The sequence below is a fragment of the Heterodontus francisci genome, chromosome 7, assembly GCF_036365525.1.
Source record: "Heterodontus francisci isolate sHetFra1 chromosome 7, sHetFra1.hap1, whole genome shotgun sequence".
Classification (NCBI taxonomy): domain Eukaryota; kingdom Metazoa; phylum Chordata; class Chondrichthyes; order Heterodontiformes; family Heterodontidae; genus Heterodontus; species Heterodontus francisci.
This window is the reverse complement of record NC_090377.1, coordinates 111392171-111419553: the sequence shown is the minus strand read 5'-3', so window position 1 is coordinate 111419553 and position 27383 is coordinate 111392171. Positions and strand designations below refer to the sequence as shown.

Sequence of the window (27383 nt, the reverse complement as noted above, 5' to 3'; positions counted from 1 at the left end):
AGCAGCTTCTTGGGCATACTAGTCGCTGGAAGTCCCTCCTTAACAGGACTGTGGGTGTACCAACACCACATGGACTGCAGTGTATCAAGAAGGCGACTCACCACCATCTTCTCAAGGGCAATTAGGCATGGGAAATAAATGCTGGCCTAGCCAGTGATGCTATTAACCCAGGAATGGAAAAAAAGTGTTGTGGACATTTCTTTGGAAGTCATTTTAGTTTTTCAATTGAACATTATCATGACTTTCTTCTGTTGTACAGATGTTTTTCTTTGTTCTCCACCCCTATTTTCTCCACCTTGGAGTACGCTTTTCCCTTCATAATCCTTCTTGAGCTGGGTATTATGGGCCTCAGGATTTTTCACGTCCTTAAGAAAAGGATTGACTAGATCTGTTATCAGTCCCTCCCTCGATTGAAAAAGTAAATGAAGAAAGGTTTCAGAACATCTAACTAACCACAATAAATAACCTCGGCAGCTGCTTCTCTTGGCATGATGATGCTGTTTCCATGATCCCCACAGCACATTGTGCTCCATGGTGTGTCTGATCACCTTTATTTGTTACTTTGGTGGAGTGACAATAATTTGTTTTGCTCTCCCTCTTAAAACTTTGAACCCCCATTCCCCCCACACCTCAGTTTGTGGCTCCCTCCCCCTCCCCCTCTAATGGCTTGGTTGATTCTTTACAAGAAGGAGAGGGAATGTGAAAGGCAGGCAGCCCCGGGACTTGACCTCGGCCCTTCCGTTGGGGATCAGTGCTTGACAGCTCCGTGTCCCAGACTGTCTGGTGGAGCTGTTGGTTTGTTTTCTCGGGAGCCGGTCTCTAATGCAACTCCTGTGCCTCCAACCTTAAATGGTCAGCTAACTTTAACAGCGTGGTTCCTCCTGGAATACTCAGCGCAGGCTTTTGGAGACTAACCTTGCCAGTCACCCTGCCACGGTAGACAGCTGTATCTCGAAGGCTCCTGCATCATTTATTGAATACTCTCAACACAAGCCTGTGAGACAGCAGCAGCGTCCACTACAGTGCAAGTCAAGATCATTGTTATGTATTCGTAGGTCCATCAATCTCAAATCTTAAAACCAGTAAACTCTAATCAGTGTATAGGAAATAGTGTTCTTCTGAGAGATTTTTCTGACTGATTGTTTCCTCAAGGAACTGGATGAAAGACACTGGCTGGAATTTTACGCCCCCGCGGGAGCAGGCTGGAGGCAGGGGAGGGATGTTCCCATCGTCTTCCCGCCCCTGCTGCAATTTTACGAGCAGCGGGAGAGGTGACAAACGACCCACCCACCCAGGCCAGTTGCGGCCCTTAAGTGGCCAATTAATTGCCACTTAAGGGCCTTCTCCCGCTGCCACTGGTGTATTACCAGGAGCGGAAGGGAACTTTGTCAGCTGTGGAGGCTGCCCAGTAATACCAGGCCGGCTCGCTGTAGGCCCGGGGGGTGGGGGTGGGGGTGCGGGGGGGCTCTCCTGATCGGGCACCCTGTGCCCCACGGAGGGCCCCCCCCAGCAGCTCCTGCTGCCTTCGCCAATGCACCTCACACCGCCCTCCTGATTGACCCCAGCCCCCTCGCCAGGGTCCAGCTGATTGTCCCTGGTGAGGCCCAAAACCCCACTTACTATTTTCGGCGCCGGCATCCATGATTCTCCTGAAGCTGGGTGCAGTCCCGGCAGTGGCCACTGCCCCCGGTGGCGCTGTTGGGACTGAGTAGCTGCCGGCTCTCTGGCTGGCAGCCCCTGGAGGCGGGACTTCCTGCCTCAGAGGGCCAGAAGTCCTGCCCGGGGCCACTTAAGGGCCTGGGCCACGTAAAATCGCTGCCTGGCTTCCAGGCCCAGTGGAGACGGGCTCACCCCTGACAGGCCCCTGGTGGACGGGGCCGCCGCCCTGAAGTAAAATTCTGGCCACTGTTGCTCACTTGTAAATCATTAAAGAAACACCCAGAAGTTTGTTTGTAACTGTGGTTATAGATCTCTTGGGACATTCTTATGTACTGTGTACACAAATGAATTTAAATGTGTATGATCTAAACTGCTCAAGAGTGTGTATGCACGCGTGTGTATATGTGTCTGTGTGTGCGCGCATGTGTCTGTGTGTCTGTGTGTCTGTGCATGTGTCTGTGTATGTATGCTCGCATGCGTATGCGTGTTTCTGTATGCATGTTTCTGTGTGCATATGTCTGCGCCTGCGTGCGTGTGCCTGTGCGTGTGTGTGTGTGCACGTGTGTGCCTTTCCATATGTTCAGCTCTAGCACTCCACAAATCTTCACTCATTGATTTCCCTTCCCCCTCTGCTCTCCTCAGCTGGTTCCCCCCACCCACTCAAAGGTGCTTTCTTGCACTTCATATAGATCCATTCTCTTCCTCATCTGCATGCTGCTCCTTACAGCCATCACAGTTTGGACTCTGATGGCCCAGGACCCCACTCACCCCTCTGACCCCCCCCCCCCCCACTAGCACCCTGCGCACCCCCTCCTGACCCCTGACGCATGGCCGCCCCCATTCCCCACTAGGACATCCACCCGCCCACCCTGACTCCCTTCCATGCCCGTCTGCTTCTGACCCCACTGCAATCCTGACCTATTTTCCTCTACCAGGGTTGACTTCACATGCACAGCGGGAACTCACTGGGATACTAGTTGCCCAGAGTGAGTCTAGCAGTGCAGCTGTAGAGGCTGCTCCTGTGTTGTCCAAAGAAGCAGTGAATTACTCAGCATTTTTTTTGGGCTGGCTGTTGGGCGGGAATAATTTAAACCCATACCTTCTGAGTTACTCATGGACAAATCCCTGTCAATATCGGAGCCTGTGTGTCTCAGTGAATATTTGTCAGTCTGGTTGATGAACCATGCTGTCGCTTGTCCTGCTCACACATCCTCTATTAAGGATCTCTAGAAACCTCAAGTTGCTGCTGAAAAGCCCACAACAATTTGTGGGCAGCTGTCAGCGTAAGGAATGGTGAGCTATCGTTCCTTCATCACTGACTGCAAAATCCAGATCATGAAGAGTCCTTCGTAAAATTAGTTTGGACCATCTCAGCCAAGAGCTTCAAAACTCCTTTCAAATCTGGTATCAATTCCAACCAGCAATGTGTATAAAAGTACATCAATGAAAGTTAAACTGATGATCAATTCTGAGAATCCGTAAAGTTGTAGGAAATTCTAAGCTAATTGAGTCAAGTTAGAGGAATACCCTCCCTTTCCTGAAACTGATCAGATGATATGCCTATGGGACCAACACATCCGCAGAGCTGCGGTTCCCCAGACACGTGAACAGTGTTAGATTTAATCTCGTCCAGGCGATCTGTGTTGCTGCAGATTATTTTGAGCTATTCCAGGCAGTGTGCAACTGAAACAGTCTCCCACTCGCTACGCTGATTATTCACGAGGTAACAAGTGGCAAAGTTGAAAGGTCAGTACGATAACCCATTGCAACATCTGTTCTGTGATCATCTTAATTCATAAATACATAAATGTATTTGGCACTCTTACCCAACACACATTCGACGAATTTGCATTTTTGTGAACTTTAGCCCTTAATTTACATTGAATTTATAGCACAGAAACAGTTCATTTATTCTCCACATGAATCTCCTCCCAGTCTATATGCTTCATTTAACCCCATCAGCATACCCTCCTAATCCTTTCTCCCTCATGTGTTTATCTAGCTTCCCTTTAAACGCATCTTTTCTACACTATTCACCTCAACTACTCCTTGTGGTAGTGAGTTCCATGTTTTCACCACTCTCTGCGTCAAGAAGTTTCTCCGAATTCCTTAATGGATTTATTAGTGACTAATATTTACAACCCCGAATTCCGGTCTTAACCACGTGGAAACATCTTCCCTACCTATAACCCTCTAGATCCCCTTCATAATCTTAAGGATCTCTATCAGGTCACCCTTCGTCTTTTTTCTAGAATAAAGAGCCCCAGCCTGTTTGGCCTTTCTTGATAGGTATGATTTCTCAGTTCTGGTATCATCCTTGAGAATCTTTTTTTTTGGCAGTTCTTCTCCAGTGCCTCCAGATCTTTTTTAGAATGTGCGCAGTTTTCTGAATGTGGTCTAACCAAGTTTCTATACAAGTTTTGCATAATTTCCTTGCTTTTCAGTTCTATCCCTCTGGAAATGAACCCCAGTGCTTGGTTAGCTTTTTCTTTCAAATGGCCTCATTAACTGGCATTGCATCTTTTCATGAATTGTGCATCTGTACCGCTAGATCCCTCTGCTCCTCTATCCCACTTAGACACTTATTTTCCAAGCAGTATGTGGACTCCTTATTCTTCCCAACAATAAGCACCACTTCCCCCTTATTAAAATTAATTGGCTAATTGCACACCCATTCTGCAAGTTTATTAATGTCATCTTGTATGTTTTCCTCAGTATTAACTATACCACCCCCCTCCCAAGTTCCTGTTATCTGAAAATTTTGATATTGTACTTCTGATTCCCAAGTAAGAAACATTTATGTAAATGGTAAACAGCAGTGGGCCCAGCACCAATGCCCGTGGAACACCATTTCCCACCAATCTAAGTAATTACTTTTAACCCTTGCTCTCTGTTTTGTAGCCAACTTGCTATCCATTCTGCTACCTGTCCTCTGACTCCACATGCTATCATCTTAGTCTCCAGGTACCTTGTCAAAGGCTGTTTGAGGTACAGGATGCTAGTCTGAGGTCATTGTGCTGAAGCTGTGGGTCAGGCCGCACCGTGAGAACTGCATTTGCTTCCGGTCACCAAGAAAAATGGCCAAACCCTGGAATTAGTTCATAGAAGGGTGCTCTTTGTTACATTCAATACAATTTCAATCTACTCCTATTTATAGGAGCATAAGTGAATCCCCAGTTAATGCTCACCACCTGAACACAATTCAACACAGGATTAATATATAATTAAAAGCAAAATACTGTGGATGCTGGAAATCTGAAATAAAAACAAGAAATGCTGGAACCACTCAGCAGGTCTGGCAGCATCTGTGGAAAGAAGGGTCACTGATCCGAAACGTTAACTCTGCTTCTCTTTCCACAGATGCTGCCAGACCTGCTGAGTGGTTCCAGCATTTCTTGTTTTTATTTAATATATAATTAACACATCTTAGAGCAGAGAGGATTAAGGGGAGACCTAATAGGGGTATTCAGAATTATGAAGGGCTTTCAGTACTCAGTCCCTTGCTTTTTGTGGTTTATATTAATGATTTAGACTCAAATGTAGGGGGCATGATAAAGAAATTTGCAGATGATACAAACATTGGCTTGTGATTGACAGTGAGGAGGAAAGCTTTAGACTGCAGGAAGATGTAGATGGTCTGGTCAGTTGGACAGAAAAGTGGAGGGGCCGAATGGTTTCCTTCTGTGTTGTAATTTTTCTATGATTGATGGAGCAAGTAGGGAGAACCTGCTTCCTCTGGCAAGTGGGTCAGTAACCAGAGGCACAGATTTAAAATAATTGACAAAAGAACCAAAGAGGGGAAATGAAGAAAAAGTATTTCATACAGAGGGATCTGGAACAGTGACCTGAAAGGGTGCTGGATTCAGATTCCACAGAACTAATTTTCAGGGTTATGAGGAAAATGTTGGTGTATGGGACTAAATTGGACAGTACTTTCAAAGAGCTGGCAGAGGCAGGATGGGCTGAATGGCCTTATTCTGTGCTGTAAGATCCTCTGTGAAGGGCCCAGAAGCTGACCTACAGTGCCAAAGGCCTGAGTTAGGAGGAAAGGATTGACTTTTCAGCCTTGAAAGGAGGTGAATGAGAGGGCCGCACCGAGGAACAGAATTGTTAACAATTAGAGGATGTGTGCTTCTGCTACCTCCTCTGATTCCTCCCATTCAATTACTCACACATCACCTGGACTATACTGGTGAAGTTACTGGCATCATCCTACATGACTTTGACTGGGCTCATGGCCCCTCCTCAACTTCACTGTTAGCAGTGTCAGCTAGTTACTCCATCTCACACACACTTCTCAGTAATCCACTTCCTTGGTATTACTCTCTTGTTTGTGTTCTTAGCTGTTGCATTGGCTGCATCACCTCAAGTGGCTTCTCCTTCCATGCTTTACAATGAAGTGCAGGCCTGAATCCCTAATGGCCTCCTCTACATCATTTACATGCTATACCTTGGTGACACAATCGTGAAACATCAGGGACAATGCTTTATGAAAAACTGCACTCAGTTCTATTTCTTCAACTTGCCCATCAACCCCATGGCTTTTACCACTTCCCAACATTAAGGCCTCAGTGATCCATTAATTACTCCAGCTCAGTCCCAACAAAGCTAAAATCATCACCTATGACCCCCCCAAACACAACTATGTCGCCTGCCTACAGGTTATCTGCTCAACACAGATTCCTTCTTCAAATCCATCAGCCACCAAGACTGCTTTCTTTCCCCACTCCTTCACCCTTCCCTCTCCCTTTCTGTTGCCGAAACCCTTATCCATGCCTTTATCACCTCGAGGCTGATTTCTTCAGCACTTGTTCACTTTCCCAGCTCCACCCTCTATAATCTACGTCATCCAGAGCACTACAACTCGTGTTTCAATACGCACAAATTCCTGGGCACTGTCACTTAAGTCCTTGCTCCGCTTTGCTAATCCCAGAGACTTGAACACCCGTGTTCTCATCTGCAAATCCGTCCATTGCCTTTTCCCCTCTTTGCTGTTGCAATATTCTCCAACTCTTTGGACGATCTTTTATCCATACTTGTGGGTCAGTTGGATGCTGGCTTTACATCACGACCAATATTATCTGTTGTTGACTTAAATGGAAAGTAAATTTAGGTGCCGGCGTTGCACCCATCCCATTAGTTTCTCGACCAAAGGGTTAGGTTTAAATTTGCCCCTTTGTATATGTCCTCTGGCTCTCCAACAGCAGCTTACTCCTTGCTCCCCATTCTACTACTGTTGCAGCTTCTTAAACCATATTGGAGAAAAGAAGGTTCAGAGGTAATTCAGTCGGGTTTTTTTAAATTATGAAGGGTTTTAATTGAATAGGGAAAGGCTATTCTGGTTGGGCGTTAGGGATGAGAGGTATTCAGTTTAAAATAGTAAAAAGAAGCACAGTCTGGCCTAGACGACACAATAAAATAAAAGGAAGTTACAATTGCATTTATATCCTGCATTGTCATGTCCAACAGTCTTGAAACACTTGACTGAATTTCTTTGGAGTGCAGTATTACACAGGCAAACACAGCACTCATTCTACACTCACAAGGACTCACAAACCGCAATGGGATCAAGAACAGTTGGATCTGTTTTTGATGCCATTATTTGAGGGACGATACCAGGAGAACATCCTTGTCTCCATTGAGTAAGGTTTGATGCCAATAAAACATACAATGGAAGTCAATGACTGCCATGGCATCTTTAAGGTCCACCTGAGCAGGTAGCTGGGACATCAGTTCAATGAGTCATCCAAAGGACGGCATCTCTAGCAACGTGGCCCTCCCTCAGCACTGCACTGGAGTGCCACTTTAGATGGAGCTCAACCACAAAAGCAAAATGCTGCAGATGCTGGAAATCTGAAATAGAAACAGAAAATGGTGAAAATACTGAGCAGGTCTGGAGGCACCTGTGGAGACAGAAACAGAGTTAACCTTTCAGGTCTGTGATGTTTCATCAGAACTCAAATTCAGTTATGGGCCTTGAAGCAACAGCCTTCTGATCTGAGGTAAAGCAGGATACCGGGTTAAGCAGACATAGAAAGCTGCCGATGAAAAATGAGCCTTGGGTCAAATTTTTGACTTCACTAAGTCTTGACTCAGAATCATGGCCCAGAAGGTAAACATGGATATCATCTGTGTGGTGAAGTTCCCCAGAATCCAACAGGACAGCTATCAGCTGTTAAACAATGTTCTGAGTGATTGGACAGCTATCAGTAACAGGGAAACTTTAGACCAATGCAAAGTTCCTTCCTCATAGGAGCTTTATTTTTGCTTTTAACTTTCTACAGTATCTGCTGTTAAAATAACTGGAGACTGAATGGTTTTAGATGTTGGAGGGTTGAATGGAGCGGCATTGAAATGGGGAATCGTGATTGGAATGGCTTGGTGGATGAATATGCCATACTACAGTACGTCCCCAGTAGGTTCAGGAAGGCCTTGGTTTTGCTGTGGACAGCATGGAGGATCCAATCAGATTCTAGACCAACGTGAGTGGGAGTTGGGAAGTCGTTATTTGGCAGTCATTGACTTCCATTGTATGTTTTATTGGCATCAAACCTTGCCTGTTCTGAAAATGCCAACTCCTGCTGGACTCAGATTCTGCTGTTGCTAACTGTTCTTTACCCAACTGCCCACACTTCCTGTTAGGGGTATTAGCAGGCTATTTGGAGGGCATCATCCTTGACCTTTCCATCTACAGATTTCTGGTACCACTCACTGGAAGTGATGAGAAGAATTCCTGGCAGGTTGTGGGCACTCCCCAACCCCGGGGATGCCAGGATGAACTCTGGTGCCCCTCCTGCTGATTACCATACCACATGTTGTAGACAGTCACAGAACTATTGGGGCAGTTATCCAAAGTCATGTTCACAACATCAGCTTGCATTTATAAAGCGCCTTCAAGTTGGTAAAACATCTGAAGGTGCTTCATTGGAGCATTATCAATCAGAATTTGACACCGAGCCAGATTAGGTCAGATGACCAAAAGCTTGATCAAAGAAGTAAGTTTTAAGGAGCATGTTAAAGGAGAAAAGAGAGGTGGAGAGGTTTAGGGAGGGAATTCCAGAGCTTGGGGATGAGGCAACTGAAGGCACGGCCACCAATGATGGAACGATTAAATCAGGGATGTGCGAGAGGCCAGAATTGGAGTGCAGAGATCTCGGAGGGCTTCAGGTTTGGAAGAAGTTAGACATAGTGAGGGGGAGAGGAGATTATAGAGATAGTGAGGGGTGAGGCCATGGAGGTAGTTAAACTTGTATTCAACACAGAAAAGCTAATAATGACTGTTTTTACAAAGATACCTTCTGTACACCAACAGGAGAAAATTAAGCTGGAGTAATAATCAAATATTTTTCAAGGAAAAATGTAAACAAAGTAGACATCTCAAATATAATGTGCTTTTAATATACATTAACTAAACGATAGAGAAATCATTCCATTATTAATAACAGGAGGGTAGAACTTGGCAGTAAGAAAAAGATGATTTGACTTGTCAGTTTTGGCAACACACTCGGAAAATTATTGCTTCACTTTTTCTTCCACTCCCCGAGCTCAGTTTTTGCAAAAGGCTTTTCTTTTACTGTAAAAGCTCTTACAATTGAACTCTGGCCCAACGAGCAACTCGGGATGAAAGAAATTCTTTTGCTGGTATGGGGCTTGCTTGTTTGTCAAAATGCTTTGTGACTCATGGACTTCTAGCTTTTATAATGTCAGCAAGGCAGATCTACCAGGGTGTGTTTACAGATTGAGAGGGCACAAGTTACAGTGGTGTTGACATTTGCTCCTTGGGCTCTCTTTCTCCACTCACTGCCACCCAAACACAAAACCTCAGTTGATAAATGCGTCATGTGGTGTGGTTTTAGAAATGTTCCACATTCAGTCCCCAAGCTCTGCTGAGTTGGCCGATTTCAGATAGAGCAGAGGTTGAGGCGTTGGTCCCCTGGGGTTGGTAGAAAATAAACACTTGCATTTCTATAGCACCTTTAATAACCTCTGGATGTCCCAAAGTGCTTTACAGCCAATGAAGTACTTTTGAAGTGCAGTCACTGTTGTAATGTAGGAAATGTGGCAGCCAATTTGCCCACAGTGAATTCCCACATACAGCAATGTGATAATGACTAGTGACTGTACTTCAAAAGTACTTCATCGGTTGTAGATTGCTTTGGGTTATGAAAGGCGCTATATAAATGCATGTCCTTTTTTTCATCTGAAGATCAGCAATGTAGCACGCTCTCAGTACTGCACTGGAGTCCCACTAGCTCACGTGCTCAAGTCCCAGTGTGCTGCTTGAATTCACATCCGTCCAATTCTGAGGATAGAGTTCTACCGACCAAACCAAGCTGGCAATCATTAGTAGATTTATATAATGCCGCATTACAACAAAACATCCCCCAAATGCCTCAAATAATGATGAATTGGAAGTGCTGCTGTTATTTAGGCAATGAGACTAACCTGGACATTGACACATTTTCATGTTGCTATATTAAGGCAGCTGGACCCATGAGCTGGTAGATGACCAAAGCCAATGTCAAATTGTTCTGCGAATCTCTGTTTAAGAAAATGTTGCTCCCTGGTGGCTCCATGTTTAAAGGCACTGCCTGGTCTTGTGGAGTTGGTGCTCAGTCTGTTGTGGCAGTGTTTCTCAAACTGGGGTGGCGAACTAGTCGAGCGGAATGTAAATCAGCGGCGGCTGGAGGTGCGAGCTGGGAAGCAGGAGCAGAATGCAGCCACCACTTGTGCAGCGCGAAGTGGGCTGGCTGTTGCACCCCAGAGGGGAACATGCATGGAGGAGGCACTGAGAGCAGCAGGGATATCATCAGGTAGACTCACAGTTACCAAAGCTGCTGGTGGGCACCTGGTGAGCTCTACGGTATTATTTGCTGTATATTCATTGGGCTCCGCTAAGGTTCCCCTCATGATTGAGTAGCATTCTGGCCTACACAGGAATTGGTATCTGGCTGAGGTGTGTCATTGCTGATGTCCAGGGAATTGGAGCTCTGTATGACTCATTGACTGTTGAGAGGAAAGACCTTTATTGATATTACATCTTATTAAGCCTCTCAGTAATGCCTCCCAGCTCTTCAGGTCCAGTGAACAAGGTGCTCAACAAGATGCCACAAACAGCAGTGAAATGAATGACCTGTTGCTCTGTTTTTGCGGAAGGAATCTTGGTTAGTACTAGGAGAACTGCTAAGTCATCCTGAAATTGTGTCCTGTGGGCAAATTGGCATCCACATTTCCTACATTCACCTGAATCACCAACACAAGCATTCACAGCTTCTGTTTATCATATTATTATCCGAAAAGGGAAATACTTGTCAAGGCACCTCCAAGGCACTGGAGTGGCCAGTGAGATTTTACACTCAAACTCCTGGGAGGCAGTTTGAACCCAGACGAGAATGTTCTGTCAACTCACCAAAGCAAAAACCCTTTAGAAGGAACATCCTCCACTGTGTGGCTAACATTGGGTTGATGAAAGGTCACAGACCTGAAATGTTAACTCTGTTTCTGTCTCCACAGATGCTGCCAGACTTACTGAGTATTTCCAGCATTTTCTGTTTTTATTTCAGATTTTCAGCATCTGCAGTATTTTGCTTTAGTATTGGGTTCAGTTTGTACCCCAAACAAGAACATAAGAAATAGTAGGCCATTCGACCCCTCGAACCTACTCCACCATTCAGTGAGATCATGGCTGATCTTCAACCTCAGCTACACCTTCCTGAACTATCCCCATATCCCTTGATTCTCTTAGAATCCAAAAATCTTGTCAGTTTCATTTTTGAAAATACTCAACGACTGAACATTCACAGCTCTCTGGGGTAGAGAATTCCAAAGATTTGCAACACCTTTGAGTGAAAAAACTTCTCCTCATCTCAGTCCTAAATGACCAACTCCTTATTCTGAGACTGTGCCCCCTAATTCTAGACTCACCAGTCAGAGGAAACATCTTCCCAGCATCTACCCTGTAAAGTCCTCTAAGAATCTTAAAGCAAGACATACATTCTGGTGCTGTGCTGAATCTACTAGTCTTGGTTTAAAGTTAAGTGTTAAAGTGGAGCCCAGAATTTAAGCTGGCCACTGTTCACTTCTGAAAGGGCGATCCATCTGGTTGCGAGTCTCTGTGATTAAAACCCAATTACAAAAGACTAATTAAAAAAAAATTCTCAGTGCCTGCCTGACCCAAAATTAACTCTGTATATATGTATATGCCCAAATCAATTGTCCCCTTTGTACACATAAGCTGCAACCGTTCTCTCTGAATATAGCTTCACGCAGTTGTCAATTCCACTGGGCTCTGAAACCTTCCATCCAAGATACAAAAATCAGGACTTAAACTCGGATTGTTGGTGAGATAGGATTTTGTTTTATTTGAGAAAGCAGCTGCTTGCAGTTGCTGTGGAGCTCAGTTCTCCCACTGCTCAGAGTGTCCAAACCGTCCCTGTGTATTCTTCTATGCAGCTTACCATCAGAGATCCTCAGTTACAGCTGCTTCTCCGGAGGTTATGTCCCTTCCTTCTCCCCGGCCCACCTCTCAGCCACAGTCCAGTTTGACTATGCAATCTATTCGTGATGTCGTATTTAGGATCCCTAACAATCCAGCATTGAACAAAAGAAATAAGTGGTTTAATGGAGACTTTACATTTAACAGGCTTGCAAGTACCATCTTGCAGACTGACTGACTGACTTGCCAAGTGTGCATCTAACCTGTTGTCCAATTCCAATATTAATGTAGGGTTTGCCAATGCTGAGGGAATGTCTCAGATTGACATATTGTAGCTGAGCCTGCTCTGTCCCAATCTTCTCATTCTTATCTTTATTGGTAAAACTTTTTACATGCACCTGATAGTTTAATCTTGATTTTAATCCCAGTTTGCACTGATCACTAATATTAATTTCCATATTGGTTTTCCCTCTAGGCTCTCAATGGATTTGTCCTGGTTGTCACAGCAGATGGACTTATTTTCTATGTTTCTCATACAATTCAGGATTATCTGGGTTTTCACCAGGTTAGTATGAAAATGGCAAAGAAACCATTATTGTATTCCCTGTAGTTTAAAGAGTGAGTTATTGATTTATGACTTGGCAAGGGTAGGAATTTCTGAAATGTAAACGGTTGCATTAGCAACTAGAAAAGCCCATGAGGTCCCTGATGCCCTGCTGGATAAATGTATAGTCAGTGTTCCCTAGAGACTGAAAAAGTCCAAAAGTGTCAACTCTGGTTCTGCACTGAGTTTGGTGGCCGCAGAAGGGTTTGCATTGAGCATACTAGAGTTGGCCATTGGGTGGGGAGAGGAAGAATCAGCCATGGTGCTCGGGGCTGATCATCATGTTATAACTATACTGGAAGGTGTGCAGGTATGTATTTGCAGGTGGGTACATTCATGCCAGGTAAGGACATCCTCTGTTATGATGACCCCACAATCTGTCACCTAATACTCACATGAAGATTGGGCTCCGAAGCAAGGCATCTTAATGACTGTATCCTCGATCATTTGCTTGTAACATGGATGGAGAAATTTGGAGAAGGAAGAACGTGAATTGATGGTTTCTGTCATTTCAGGCAGCTGCCACATCCAGCTAAATTGTGGCTGGTTAAAGCGGGTCGCAGATGGTCTGGATAGTAGTGGGAGATGGGCAATGCAGCTCCTGAATAGAAGACCTGGATGACTTAATGAGTTGAATGGGTTGCTCTTGTTTCTGCCCCCTTTCTTTCTAACTCCGTAGTTTCGGGCACACGATCCTGACTATGTATTACTTTTCGTGGATTTTGGCCACCTCTGACCAGTCCCTGACTGTCACTTGTCTGGTTTGGAATTGAGTGGCTGTCCGGAAGCTTCTGAAGTGTAAACCAGACAGTCTAATATTGAAAGATAAGTCCATATCTTCAACTGCTGTTTTTTTAATTTAATGTGGTGTCATTTGTTATTGAGGTCTCCATCTTCGGCGTTACAAAATCCGAACTGAAGCTGATCTGGTTTCTGTTTAGTTCGGTCCTGCAGCATTTTCCAGAACCCTGCTGTCTTGCAGCTGCCTCTCATGCTTTGTAATATTTAAGTGAGTGTCTCGATTTTAATAGTGCATCCATTGCTTTTTTATTTGGAATAAAAATAACCTTACAGGAGTTTCCATTGATGGTGAAATGTAACTGCGTGGGAGTAACGGGAATGTCCTACACACTTCCCCTGATGGCCTCAAAGTACTTGCAGATTTTTCCAAAGCTTTCTGGTGTTGCAGTTAATAATGCCACAGGAGAATGCTAGTTTAATGGTATCTGGTTATAAATTGTGTGAGAATGAAGGTTGATTGATTTTATACAAGCCTCAGGCCTCCTTGGCTGGATTAACGACCTCAGGCCCCCTCGACTGGGTTACAGACCTCAGGCTTCCCCCAACCAGGTTAAGACCCCATGCCCCCTTGGCTGGGTTAATGGCCTCAGGCCCCCTCCCTGGGTTACAGGTCTCAGCTCCCCTCGACTGGGTTTAGTCTTCAGGCCCCCTCGGCTGGGTTAATGGCCTCAGGCTCCCTTGACCAGGTTACAGGCCTCAGGCCCCCTCGACCGGGTCAAGACCTCAGGCCCCCTCTGCTGGTTTACAGGCTTCAGTGACCCTCAATTAGGATCCATGTGGTGAGTGACACAGTTAAAGCTCTCCAATAAAGTTTGACTGTGCTTCAGGCAATTGGTGTCAGCAAACATCAGGGATAGAAAATGTGCTGATCAGTTTGCAGTCCTGAACATGCTGTATATAAACAAGAACATAATGTTACTATCATTTATTCGGTGAGCTTATTCAGGTCTCACCTTAATGTTGGGCTTCAGATTCTGATAGTCCTGTTTTCTCTTCAAATATTGTCTCTACTCTTGTAGACTCTGACAGAATTCACATTTGTTGTTACAGCAGGTAGACTTCCCTTCCAAGGATATGCAGTCACCCTCAGCTTCCTCCTTGTGTAACTAGAAAATAAGAAGGGTCAAAGCCCATTCAATGCATTGGAATTCATTCTGCTGGTGCTGTGATTCTTCCAGCCGAGCATCCAACCTCATTTTACATGCCCCATTAAATCTGTCAGGTAGAAAATATGACAACACTCCTATTGCAGGCCTGGAATTTGGGATGAAATGCTGGGGCGTAGTTGAGGAATGGGAATTCCGCCGTTATGTCCCTGTTAATTCTGACAGCATTCTCACCAACAAACAGAAAGAAGCAAAGACTTGCATTTATGAGTGCTGTTTAAGACCCCAGGATGCCCCAAAGTGCTTTACAACTAATGAAGTACTTTTTGAAGTGTAGACACTGTTGTAATGTAGGAAACGCAGCAGCCAACTTGCACACACAAAACTCCCACAAACAGCAATGTGATAATGAACAAATAATCTGTTTTTTGCTGATGGCCGTTGAGGGATAAATATTGGCCCCAGGTGGAGAGACCTTCCCTGCTCCTCTTCGAAATAGTGGCCATGTGTTCTTTTGCGTCCAACTGAAAGGGCAGATGGAGCCTCGGTTTAATGTCTTATTTGAAAGATGTCGCCTTCAGCAGTGCAGCACTCCCTCAGTACTGCAGTGGAGTGGAGTGAATTCTGGGTCTGTACTCGAGAAAGATGATTGACTGTTCTCATTTTGCTCATGTAATCTTTGCAGGGATCTGAAGAAATTTTGCACCTATGTGACTCTTTGGCACTTGAAAGCCCTCTTATTCCCCTGTCAAACCTGCATGATGTTGCTCTCATATTCACAAATTGATGCTGGGGCATGGACTATGGACATGGATTGCCCAACCTGATTATTACATAGAAATATATAGAATATACAGCACAGAAAAAGGCCATTCGGCCCAACCAGTACATGCCAGCAATTATGCTCTACTCGAGCCTGCTCCCATCTTTCCTCCTATAACTATATCAGCATAACCCTCTCATCCCTTCTCTCTCATATGTTTGTCTAACCTCCCCTTAAATACATCTATACTATTCACCTCAACCACTCCCTGTGGTAGCGAGTTCCACATTCTCACTACTCTCTGGGTAAAGAAGTTTCTTCTGAATTCCCTATTGGATTCCTTGGTGACTATCTTATATTGATGGCCTCTAGTTTTGCTCTTCCCCACAGGTCTAAACGTTCTCTCGGTATCCACTCTATCACAAACTTTCATAATTTTAAAAACCTCTATGAGGTCACCCCTTCAGCCTCTTCTGTTCGAGGGAAAAGAGACCCAGCCTGTTCACTCTCTCCTGATATACTAATGAGCCTGTCCCTGTGATGTGGGATGGAGTCTGTATTGCAAGCCAGGGCTGGGCAGGAGTTCACTCCCTTGGCAGAATGTGAGACTCGGGAAGTTTGAGGTCAGTGCCTTCATGGTGGCATCCTGTTGTTTCCCTTTAAGTAATCATTTTCATTTGTTTGGTGTATTAGAATGTGATGATGTGATGACTGTATTGATGCCACACAGAGCGAGAGAGAGAGAAAGTCCCTTTTATCCAGCTTTCCCATAATCAGGGTATCCATCCCTTCCCTACTCAAACATCTTAGGAATTCCCATTATTTTTAATGGAAGGGATTTTAACTGGCAAGTAATTGGATTCAGATTGCTCAGTTCAGGCACTTGCAGAGTTGAAGTGGAGGGCATTAATCACTTGGGAAAGTGTTTGGCAAACGATTTCTCCCTGTTTTACAGCCGCAGAATGTAAATTGCTTAAAAAGGACATCATTACATTGCTTGTACATGATGTCGGCATCATGAAAGTGTTCATAGCTCTCCTGACTCCTCCTCTTACCCAAGGAAAAAATGCTTCCAACTCTATTTTAATAAAGGCCATCCGATGTTGAGAGAGGGAAGGTTTGATTCCTGGGATGAGCGGCCTGTCCTATGAGGAAAGATTGAGCAGAACGGGCTAATATTCCCTGGAGTCTAGAAGGATGAGAGGTGATCTAATTGAAATGTATAAAATTCTTAAGGGTTTGATAGGATAGATGCTGAGAGGCAGTTTCCCCTTGCTGGAGAGTCTGGAACGCAGGGGTAGAATCACAGGATAAGGGGTCAGCCATTTAGGACTAAGAATCAAAGAATTATAGAAAGTTTAAGGCACAGAAAGAGGCCACTTGGTCCATCGTGTCTGCGCCGGCTGAAAAATGAGCCACTCCGCCTAATCCCACATTCCAGCATTTGGTCCGTAGCCCTGCAGTCCACGGCACTGGGGGTGCATATCCAGACTCCTTTTAAATGAGTTGTACGTTTCTGCCTCAACTACCCTTTCAGGCAGTGAGTTCCAGACCCCCACCACCCTCTGGTGAAAAAGTTTTTCCTCATCTCCCCTCTAATCTTTCTACCAATCACTTTAAATCTATGCCCCCCTAGTCACTGACCTCTCTGCAAAGGTAAATAGACCCTTCACATCCACTTTATTCAGGCCCCTCACATTTTTGTCTATTTCAATCAGATCTCCCCTCAGCCTTCTCTGTTCCAAGAAGAACAGCCCCAGCCGATCCAATCTTTCCTCATAGCTGCATTTTTCCAGTCCCAGCAACATCCTAATAAATCTCTTCTGTATCCTCTCTAGCGCAATTGCATCCTTTCTGTAATGAGGTGACCAGAACTGCACACAGTATTCAAGTTGTGACCTAACCAATGATTTATACAGTTCCAGCATAACCTTCCTGCTCTTATATTCTATACCTTGACTAATAAAGGAAAGGATTCCATATGCCTTCTTAACCACCTTATCGACCTGTCCTGCTATCTTCAGGGATCTGTGGATAGTCACTCCAAGGTCCCTTACTTCCTCTACACCTCACAGTATTCTTCCATTAAATATGTATTCCTTTGCCTTGTTTGATCTCCCCAAATGCATCACCTCACACTTCTCCAGGTTGAATTCCATTTGCCACTTTTCTGCCCACCTGACCAGTCCATCAGTATCTTCCTGCAGTCTACAGCTAGCCTCCTCGTTATCAACCACACAGACAATTTATGTGTCGTCTGCAAATTTCTTGATCATGCCCCCTACATTTACATCCAAATCGTTAATATGTACCACATAAAGCAGTACTGAGCCTTGCAGAACGCCACTGGAAACAGCCTTCCAGTCGTAAAAACACCCGTCAACAATTACCCTTTGTTTCCTACCACTGAGCCAATTTTGTATCCACCTTGCAATATTTCCCTGGATCCCATAGGCTTTTTTCTCACCAGTCTGCCACGTGGGACCTTGTCAAAAGCCTTGCTAAAATTTATGTAGAGCACATCAACTGCACGGCCCTCATCAATCTTGCTGTTACCGAGATGAGGAGAAATTTCTTTACTCAGAAGATTGTGAATCTTTGAAATTCTTCCCCAGAGATCTGTGCATGCTGAGTCATTGAATATATTCAAGATGGAGGTTGATAGATTTTTGGGCACTAAGGAATATGGGGATGAGGCAGGAAGGTGAAGTTGGAATAGAAGATCAACCATCATCTTATTGAATGACGGAGCAGGCTCGACAGGGTGTATGGTTTACTCCTCCTCCTATTTTTTACATTCGAGAATGACTCAATGCCAAGTCTGTTTAATAAACCTGGAGGATTTTATGTATTTTGTATTGTCAGACTGATGTCATGCACCAAAGTGTGTTTGAGCTGATCCATACAGAAGACCAGCAGGAATTCCGCCGAAACCTTCACTGGGCCTTGAACCCGCCAACCATCACCGAGCGAGAGAAAATGCTTCCAGGCAAGTGGAGGGAATGTTTGACCTCATGCTGCACGCTTTCGTTTTTCTTTACTTTGAGACCTTTTTAACTGGAAACGGGTCAAGGCTTACATTGTGAGCCAGGGTCAGAGTTGAAAAGGGTAGAGTAGGAGACAAAGACAATTAAGTGGGAGCTTTTAGAGAGCACTGATTTTTGGGTTTCAAAAGCCGTGAGACTAGGGGTAGGGCAGGACTGAGATGTGGTGGGTTACAACAGGGGGAAGAGGTGGATATTATTTTTTGACATTCATTCTCGGGATATAAGCATCACTGGCAAGGGTGGCATTTATTGCCTGTTCCCAGCTGCCCTGTGAAAGTGGCAGTGGGCTTTCTTCACAAGCTGAATGGCCACTTCAGAGGGCATTTAAGGGTGGACCAAGTTGGTGTGGAACTGGTCCCGGGTTGATCAGACCCAGTACAGATGGCAGGTTTCCTTTCATAAAGGGATCAGTGAATCAGCTGGGGTTTTAAAACCATCTGACAGCTTCATGGCCACTCTTATGAATACTAACTTTTTGTTTACTGATTTTTTTTCAAAACTTATTTCAAAATTCTCAAATTGCCATGATGAAACTTGAACTCATGATGTCTGGGAATAGCAGCCCAGGCCTTTGGATTACTGGTCAGGCAATGCAAATGCTACACTAGCGCGCCCACTAAATTGGCTGAACGCCTGAGGAACTGAACTTACGGAAGAAGAGCAGGTAGATTAAGGATCATGAGAGTGATTGTAGGAGTGAAACAGGGGATTGAATAATGGGAAAGGGAGAGAGGTGTATAGCATCTGACAGTCTTGTAAAACTTGGTGTCTGTTACACAGCGGCAGTACCCTAGAATGTGTGTGGGGGGTGGTTGGGTAACTCAGTTGCATAGACGGCTCGCGTGTGATGCAGGAAGACACCAACAGCGTGGGTTCCATTCCTGTACAGGCTGTGGTAGTTCGTGGCGACCTACCTCCTTGCCTTGCCCCACACTTGAGGAGTGGTGACCCTCAAGTTACATCACCAACTGTGTCTCTCTAGTGGAGAAAAATGCCTATGTTCATTTGGGACTAAGGCTCAAACAACAACCCCAGACTATCAAAGATGATCTGGTATCCCACGAACTGGCATTAGTTGAAGAGACGTCCAACGTTTTTCCTCCATGACAGTGGGTTTCATTAGGGCTCATAATTAACATGAAACATAATTAACATTAATATGACTTCAGAATGATATCAATGGTTTGGTTGAGTGGGCAGAAAAGTGGCAAATTGAATTCAATCCAGAAATGTGTGAGGTAATGCATTTGGGGAGGGCAACAAAGCAAGGGAATACACAATAAATGGGAGGATATTGAGAGGGGTAGAAGAAGTGAGAAACCTTGGAGTGCATGTCCACAGGTCCCTGAAGGTGGCAGGACAGGTAGATAGAGTGGTGAAGAAGGCATATGGAATTCTTTCCTATATTGACCGAGGTTTAGAACACAAAAGCAGGGATGTAATGCTGGAACTGTATAAAACACTGGTTAGGCCACAGCTAGAGTTTGCGTACAGTTCTGGTCACCACATTTACAGGAAGGACATAATTGCTCTGGAGAGAGTACAGAGGAGATTTACAAGAATGTTGCTAGGCCTTGAAAGTTGCAGCTATGAGGAAAGATTGGATAGGCTAGGGTTGTTTTCCTTAGAACAGAGGAGGCTGAGAGGTGACTTAATTGAGGTGTACAGAATTATGAGAGGCCTAGAAAGAGTAGACAGGAAGGACCTGTTTCCCCTAGTGGAGATGTCAATTACCAAGGGGCACAGATTTAAGGTGATTGGTAGAAGAGGGGTTTAGAGGGGACTTGAGGAAAACCTTTTTCACCCAAAGGGTGGTGGGTGTCTGGAATTCACTGCCAGGAATGGTGGTGGAGGCGGAAACCCTCAACTGTTTTAAAAGGTACCAAGACATGTACCTGAAGTGCTGTAACTTGCAAGACTACGGACCAGGTGCTGGAAGGTGGGATTAGTTTGGTCGGCTAGATTTTTCGGCAATGCAGACATGATGCGCTGAATGGCCTCCTACTGTGCTGTAATTTTTCTATGGTTCTAAATGTTTGTAAATCTAGAAAATGCTACAGTTTTCTGTCATTAAGGTTCTTGAAGGAAACAGGACTTTTGGGAAAGTACTGTCCATGTCAGGTACCAGCTCTTAGAATGATTCCATGTCATTGATTGTTTCTGCGAAAGTGCCTTCTGTTAAAGGAAATGTACGTACCCGCGTGCACATCGATTAGAATTGCGGCATGTCTGTCACACCTCAATGCACCACAGTTGGAAGAGTTACACATGCAAAGTAGACGTCACATTTGTACCTCTTTGGCTGAAATATCATTAATGGGCAATCAAAGGAGTTTATAACATGAAAGAGGAGCAGCCATTTCCTGCTACTTTCTGCTGACTTTCCTCTCCCCAAAGATTGAGCTGGGCCTTTACAGATGAACTTAACTCCAAGCAAAGGCAGTTAGCCTGCACCTGCCTTCATGCTGTGCCTATTTAGAACACTTTACCGACGGAATAGTTGAGCTGGCTGCACAGTACTCTCATTAAAATATATTGAATGCTATGTGGCTATAATGTATATCCTGCAACTTACCAGGGCTGGCTGAGCTCACACCACAACTCAAGTCATTAAATTGATCAATATCCAGTTCCAGAATGATCCATTGCTCCTTCAAGATTTTTTCCTGTAATCAGAACATGAGACCTACCTAGATTTAAAGCAAAGATACCATCTCTTTCCCGAAAGGAGCTGAGTCCTGCTGGAGCACCAGCCATGCTTTAGTGCCTTACCCGAAGTGAGAGGCCAGAAAGGTAGTGTCGTGTGTGATGCCTCTTTCACTGTGGGAGGCATCGCACCAAAGCCCAGTTATGTCTTCAACTGATGCCTGAACCTGCTCTTTTCAACAGTGGAACACTGAAGGGTTTCAGGAGCAGCAACTGTGGCTGATTTCAGTGCAACTCCCACACACTGCGACCCCCAGCCCCATCCCCAAATCTCCACCCCTGGGGCACTGAGTCCGATTGGAATGCCCTTACCATTTCCTTTATTAAGATCAGCTAACTCAGCCTGTACAGGGGATTGAGCCTGAAACCTTCCTGTTCTTTGTTGTCTCCATTTGGCAGTGTCCTGTGTGGCATCAAGCAAACCTGAGGTTTGCAAAGCCCTGGTGATCATCTTTCTGCCGAGCAGTGCCGTCATGCTGAGAGCATGCGGGAGAACCTCAAAGGGAAGGCCCAGGCATATTTTGAGCTGCATTTCTCGAACAGTCTGAGATGCTTGAGAGCAGCCTGGAGAGATGGGACATTTGACCGTCCTTGCGGCAGCATGGTTGCAGTCACAAGTCCTTGATGTGCAGGCACAGCCTGCATGCTATGACTTAGAGGTGCTGTTTCTGTATCATTATTGTAGCAGTTTACCTAATGTTCATGTTACACTTCTTTTCCAACATCACTTTCAGGTGATAAAGTTACCTCAACAGCCATAATCTCCTACAGCCCTGAACAGTTGCCACCAGAGAACACCTCGTTCCTCGAGAGGAATTTTGTCTGTCGGTTTCGCTGTCTGTTGGATAATTCATCAGGTTTCTTGGTATGTTGCTGCTTTCAACCACTTATGTGATAGTAGACGGATTTAGTGATTGTGTTCGCTCTCGCGAGGTAGGTTTTTCCAAGTGCAGCTTAAGCACAAGGATAGAGGATTGAAATAGATTTGTACAGAAAATCTGTAATGCCAATCACAGGGTCATCACCGGGATTTTAGTTTGTGAAATAATGAAAGCCATCACTTGCGAAACACTTGCTTAGTTTCCTAAGTAGTATGTCTTTTTGTACTGGTTTTTATCTACTTAGCAGCATCAGTTTGTCTTAGAAAAGCAAAATACTGCAGATGCTAGAAATACTCAGCCGGTCTGGCAGCATCTGTGGAGAGAGAAACAGAGTTAACGTTTCAGGTTCTTTTGTGTGACAAGTGGTCATTGACCCAGAACATTAACCCGGTTTGCCTTAGATGCACTCTCGCCTCTTGAGTCGGTGAGCGGTAAGGGGCATTTAGGCTTCACTCCAGGACTTAAGAACACAACTTAGTCTGGCACTTCACTGTGGTACTGAGGGAGTGTTGCATTACCAGTGGTGTCAGCCTTCAGGTAACCAGTGAACCAAGGTCCCATCTGCCTGCTTTGTTGGTCCACCTGAACATTGAATGCTCTGTGGTGCGGTTCGAAGAAGAGCAGAGAGTTTCTGCTTTACTGTCCTGGCTAACATTCCTCATTCAAATGCCACATGAAAAACAGACTGACTGGCCATTCCTCACATTGGACCTTGTGATTCCTATCACAGCCTTGAGTGAATTTCTGGGTGAAAAAATGTTTTGAGAAATGAGGTGGCATTCCATGAGATTGTTCAAGAACTGTTGGACACAAAGGAAGCAAAGTCCTCACAGGAAATCATTTTCTCCACCATATGTTGTCCACTGCTAACATCCCATGCTTGGCCTGGGGGTTGATTGATTTACTCTGCTCCAGCATGTAGCTGTGTGGCAGGAGATCCACGAGAGTGGGCCTGGTAGGGAGAGTACCTCTCTCTGATGAGCATTCCCTGCATTGCTGAGACCAATAAATCAGCCTGTTATCAGTAACTCATCCTGTTGGAATTGTATGTATGAGTTTGGTAAGCTCTGCTCAGTGGTGTAATGCTCTAGTCCTCCTAAGGTCTAGTGCCACTGTGCATACTTTATAAATTAGCCAAGACTTCCCTCTTCCCATGCTGTGTTGTGTTGAGGGCAGCTCTCTGACAGTGTGATTTGCCTTTTGTCTTCCCTCGTTTGTACACTGATTTTTTTTTTGCATTGGGAACTTAAGTTGTGTCATACATCACAGTGTTTGACCGAATCATGATCTTAATGCCACATTCTCCCTCTGTGCTGTTGGCTGGCAGTGAGGATTGGAAAATCACAAATGTAACACCTCTAGTCAAGAAAGGAGGGAGACAGAAAGCAGGAAACTATAGGCCAGTTAGCCCAACGTCTGTCCTTAGGAAAATGCTAGACTCCATTATTAAGGAAGTAGTAGCAGGACATTTAGAAAATCATAATGCAATCAGATAGTCAACATGTTTTTATAAAAGGGAAATCATGTTTGACAAATGTATTAGAGTTCTTTGAGGTTGTAACAAGCAGGTTGATAAAGGGGAACCAGTAGATGAAGTGTATTTGGATTTCCAAAAGGCAACATAAAAGGTTTTTTTTTATTCGTTCCTGGATGTGGTCGTCACTGGCTAGACCAGCATTTATTGCCCATCCCTAATTGCCCTTGAGAAGGTGGTGGTGAGCTGCCTCCCTGAGCTGCTGCAGCCCATGTGGGGTAGGTACACCTACAGTGCTGTTAGGAAGGGAGATCCAGGATTTTGACCCAGTGACAGTGAAGAAACGGTGATATAGTTCCACGCCAGGTTGGTGTGTGATGTGGAGGGAACTTGCAGGTGGTGGTGTACCCATGCATCTGCTGCGCTTGTCCTTCTAGGTGGTAGAAGTCACGGGTTTGGAAGGTGCTGTCTAAGGAGCCTTGGTGCATTGCTGCAGTGCATCTTGTAGATGGTACACACTGCTGCCACTGTGCATTGGTGGTGGAAGGAGCGAATGTCCTGGATGGTGCCGAGCTTCTTGAGTGTTGTTGGAGCTGCACCCATCCAGGCAAGTGGAGAGTATTCCATCGCACCCCTGACTTATGCCTTGTAGATGGTGGACAGGCTTTGGGGAGTCAGGAGGTGAGTTACTCGCCACAGGATTCCCATCCTCTGATCTGCTCTTGTAGCCACAGTATTTATATGGCTACTCCAGTTCAGTTTCTGGTCAGTGGTAACCGCCGGGATGTTGATAGTGGGGGATTCATCAATCGTAATGCCATTGAATGTCCAGGGGAGATGGTTAGATTCTCTCATGTTGGAGATGGTCATTGCCTGGCGCTTGTATGGCGCAAATGTTGCTTGCCACCTATCAGTCCAAGCCTGGATATTGTCCAGTTCTTGCTGCATTTTTGCACGGATTGCTTCAGTACTGCGCAGGATAAGAGATCACGATGTTGGGGGTAATATATTAAGTTGGATAGAGGATTGGATAACTAATGAAAAACAGAGTCGGAATAAATGGGGCTTTTCAGGTTGGCAAACTGTATGTGGTGTAATGCAGTGCTGGAGCCTCCATGACTCCAACTACTTATAATCTACATCAGGAGTGTCCAACCTTTTCACGTGGTGGGGCCACATTATAATTTTTGTCCTACATAGGGGGCCAGTGAGAAAATTTTGGAAAATTAAAGGCATTAAAAACTTATTTTACTATCAAAACAAGTGTGCATTTTTGTGAAGAAGCTTTATATGAGAAAACTAATTTATTGACTTACTTTCTCGTCACTATGTTGAATGCTGATTTAGTGACATACCTGGCATTGTTTATGCTTGATAAGTACTCAGTCTTTGCCCACACATTTGACGTTGTGATACAGAGTATTCCAGATGATGTCCATCTATCAGGAGTGATCTTGAACTCTTTCTCGCCCCTTTCTTTTTTCCTCCTCTCTCTCTCTTCCTCCTCTCTCTGTCTCTTTCTCTCTCCCCTCTGTCTCTCTCTCTCCCCCATCTCCCTCTACCCCTCCCCCGTCTCCCTCTCTCCTTCCCTTGCCTCCATCTCTCCCTTTCTCTCTCTGTCTCTCTCGCCCCCTCTCTCACTGCCTCTTTTGCTCCCTCTCTCTCTGTCTGTCTCAACCTCTCTCTCTCTCTCTCTCTCTGCTCTCTGTCTCCCTTCACTCTCTGCCCCATCATCTCTCTTTCCCCACTCCATTTCTTTCTCTCTCTCTCCTTCTCGCTCCCCCCTGACCGTTGCTGGGAGTGAGAACAGCGGTTTCCAAACATTGGACAGGTTCGGGGATTTCCGGCGGGTTCCGATTTTTTTTTTTTAAAAGCCCGCTGGAAAACCACAAATCTATCCGAAGTTTGGAAACCACTGTTCCTGCTCCCAGCATCTGTCAGCTGTGAATATGGGCCAGATAGAAACCTTTAGCAGGCGTGATCCTGGCCCACAGGCCATATGTTGGACAACCCTGATCTACATTAATGACTTGGATGAAGGGACCGAGTGCAATGTAGCTGAATTTGCTGATCATACAAAGATAGGTGGGAAAACAAGCTGTGAGGCGGACACAAAGAGTCTGCAAAGTTAAGTGAGTGGACAAAAATTTGGCAGATGGAGTATAATGAGGGGAAATGTGAGGGCTTTGGTAGGAAGAATAGGAAAGCAAAATATTATTTAAATGGTGAGAGACTTCAGAATACTTCACATCTGGGTGTCCTTGTACATGAATCACGAAAAGTCAGCATGCAGGTACAGCAAGTAATTAGGAAGGCAAGTGGAATGTTGGCCTTTTTTGCAAAGGGGAATGGAGTATAAAAGTAGGGAAGTCTTGCTACAACTGTACAAGGCTTTGATGAGACCGCATCTGAAATTGGCCTTCCCGCCCCGCCCTGCCGCCATTGAGGCCCTTAACTGGGCAATTAATATCCAATTAAGGGCCTCATCCCACCACCGCTGCAATTAGCTGTGTGGCAGGTCGTCCTGGCACCACATGGGAAACACAGCACGAGAAACCGCTTTCTGGCTCTGGGTGGCAGGGGGCGGGGGTTCCCTTGTTAAAAGGTGCTTAGTTTCTGAACGAGGGACTCGACATCAGGAAGTGGGGGGCCCGCTGAGAACCTTCCTCCTGCCCTTGCTACCAACTCCCTATACCCCGCTTCCCCATGACCCCCACCCCGCGAGATCTCCCTTTTAAGATGGAGATGAAGAGGAATTTCTTCTCTCAGGCGGTTGTTAATCTTTGGAATTCTCTTCCCCAGAGAGCAATGGAGGCTGGGTCATTGAATATATTCAAGGCTGAGTTAGATTTTTGATCTACAAGGGAGTCAATTGTTTTGGGGGGCAGACAGGAAAATGGAGTTGAGGCCACAATCAGATCAACCACGATCTTATTGGATGGCGGAGCAGGCTCGAGTGGCCGAATGGCCTACTCCTGCTCCTATTTCTTATGTCTTTTATTTTCTTATGAGGTGATGATTCCTTCGATGCTGTAAGTGCTGTGATAACTTGGTGCCATGTGACTGCACATTGGGCAGAATTGTGCAGACTTGTTTGTACCTGCTGAGGAATTTGCGCAGGGTTGGGGAGATGGTCCATTGTTCCATATCACACTGTCACACTGAGGTGACAGTGGTACAATGTGAATTTGATGAATGTTTCATTAGACTGGCTCCTGGGATTAGGAGATTGTTTTGTGAGGAGATTGAGTAGACTAGGCCTATATTCCCTGGAGTTGAGAAGAATCAGAGCTGTTCTAATTGAGACATATAAAATTCTTAAGGGGCTTGACTGGGTAGTTGCTGAGAAAATGTTTCCGCTGTCTGGGGCATCTAGAACACAGGATCACAATCTCAGAATAAGGGGTCAACCATTTAGGATTGAGATGAGAAATTTCTTCACTCGGAGCGTTGTGAAGCTCTGGAATACTCTCCCAGAGAGCTGTGGATACTCCGTCATTGAGTATATTCAAGAATGAGGCCAATAGATTTTTGGGCACTAAAGAAATTAAGGGATATGGGGATAGTGTGAGAAGATGGAGTTGAGGTAAAAGATCAGCCATGATCTTGTTGAATGGTGGAGCAGGATCGAAGGGCCAAATGGTTTACTCCAGCTCCTGGTTCTTATGTTCTTGTGCTCTTTATGTTTCATCCTAGTATTGCAATGAATGTTCTGCAGTTCCTGTGGTACTATAGTTAATCTTTGTTCACCTCTGATGATGGATTTGCAATGACATCTCCTCTGCCTACAGGAATGTGAACTCTCTCTAATGGCATTCAGGTCACATAACACATGGTTTATTCCTGGGGCGCCTTAGACGGATGAGCCAGTGAGATCATTATCTCTGGAGCTTAGAACATGTGACTG

The 27383-nt window shown here is 45.1% G+C and overlaps 1 protein-coding gene across 1 annotated transcript in view; it reads left to right on the top strand.

The window, feature by feature from the left end:
• ahr1b (aryl hydrocarbon receptor 1b) overlaps positions 1 to 27383 on the top strand; it is a 189926-nt gene that overhangs the window by 98111 nt on the left and 64432 nt on the right. The window contains exons 4-7 of the mRNA XM_068035885.1: positions 12570 to 12659; positions 18234 to 18337; positions 18786 to 18799; positions 21856 to 21986. Of these exons, the coding sequence (XP_067891986.1) occupies positions 12570 to 12659; positions 18234 to 18337; positions 18786 to 18799; positions 21856 to 21986 (339 nt within the window). The remainder of the gene's footprint in view (positions 1 to 12569; positions 12660 to 18233; positions 18338 to 18785; positions 18800 to 21855; positions 21987 to 27383) is intronic.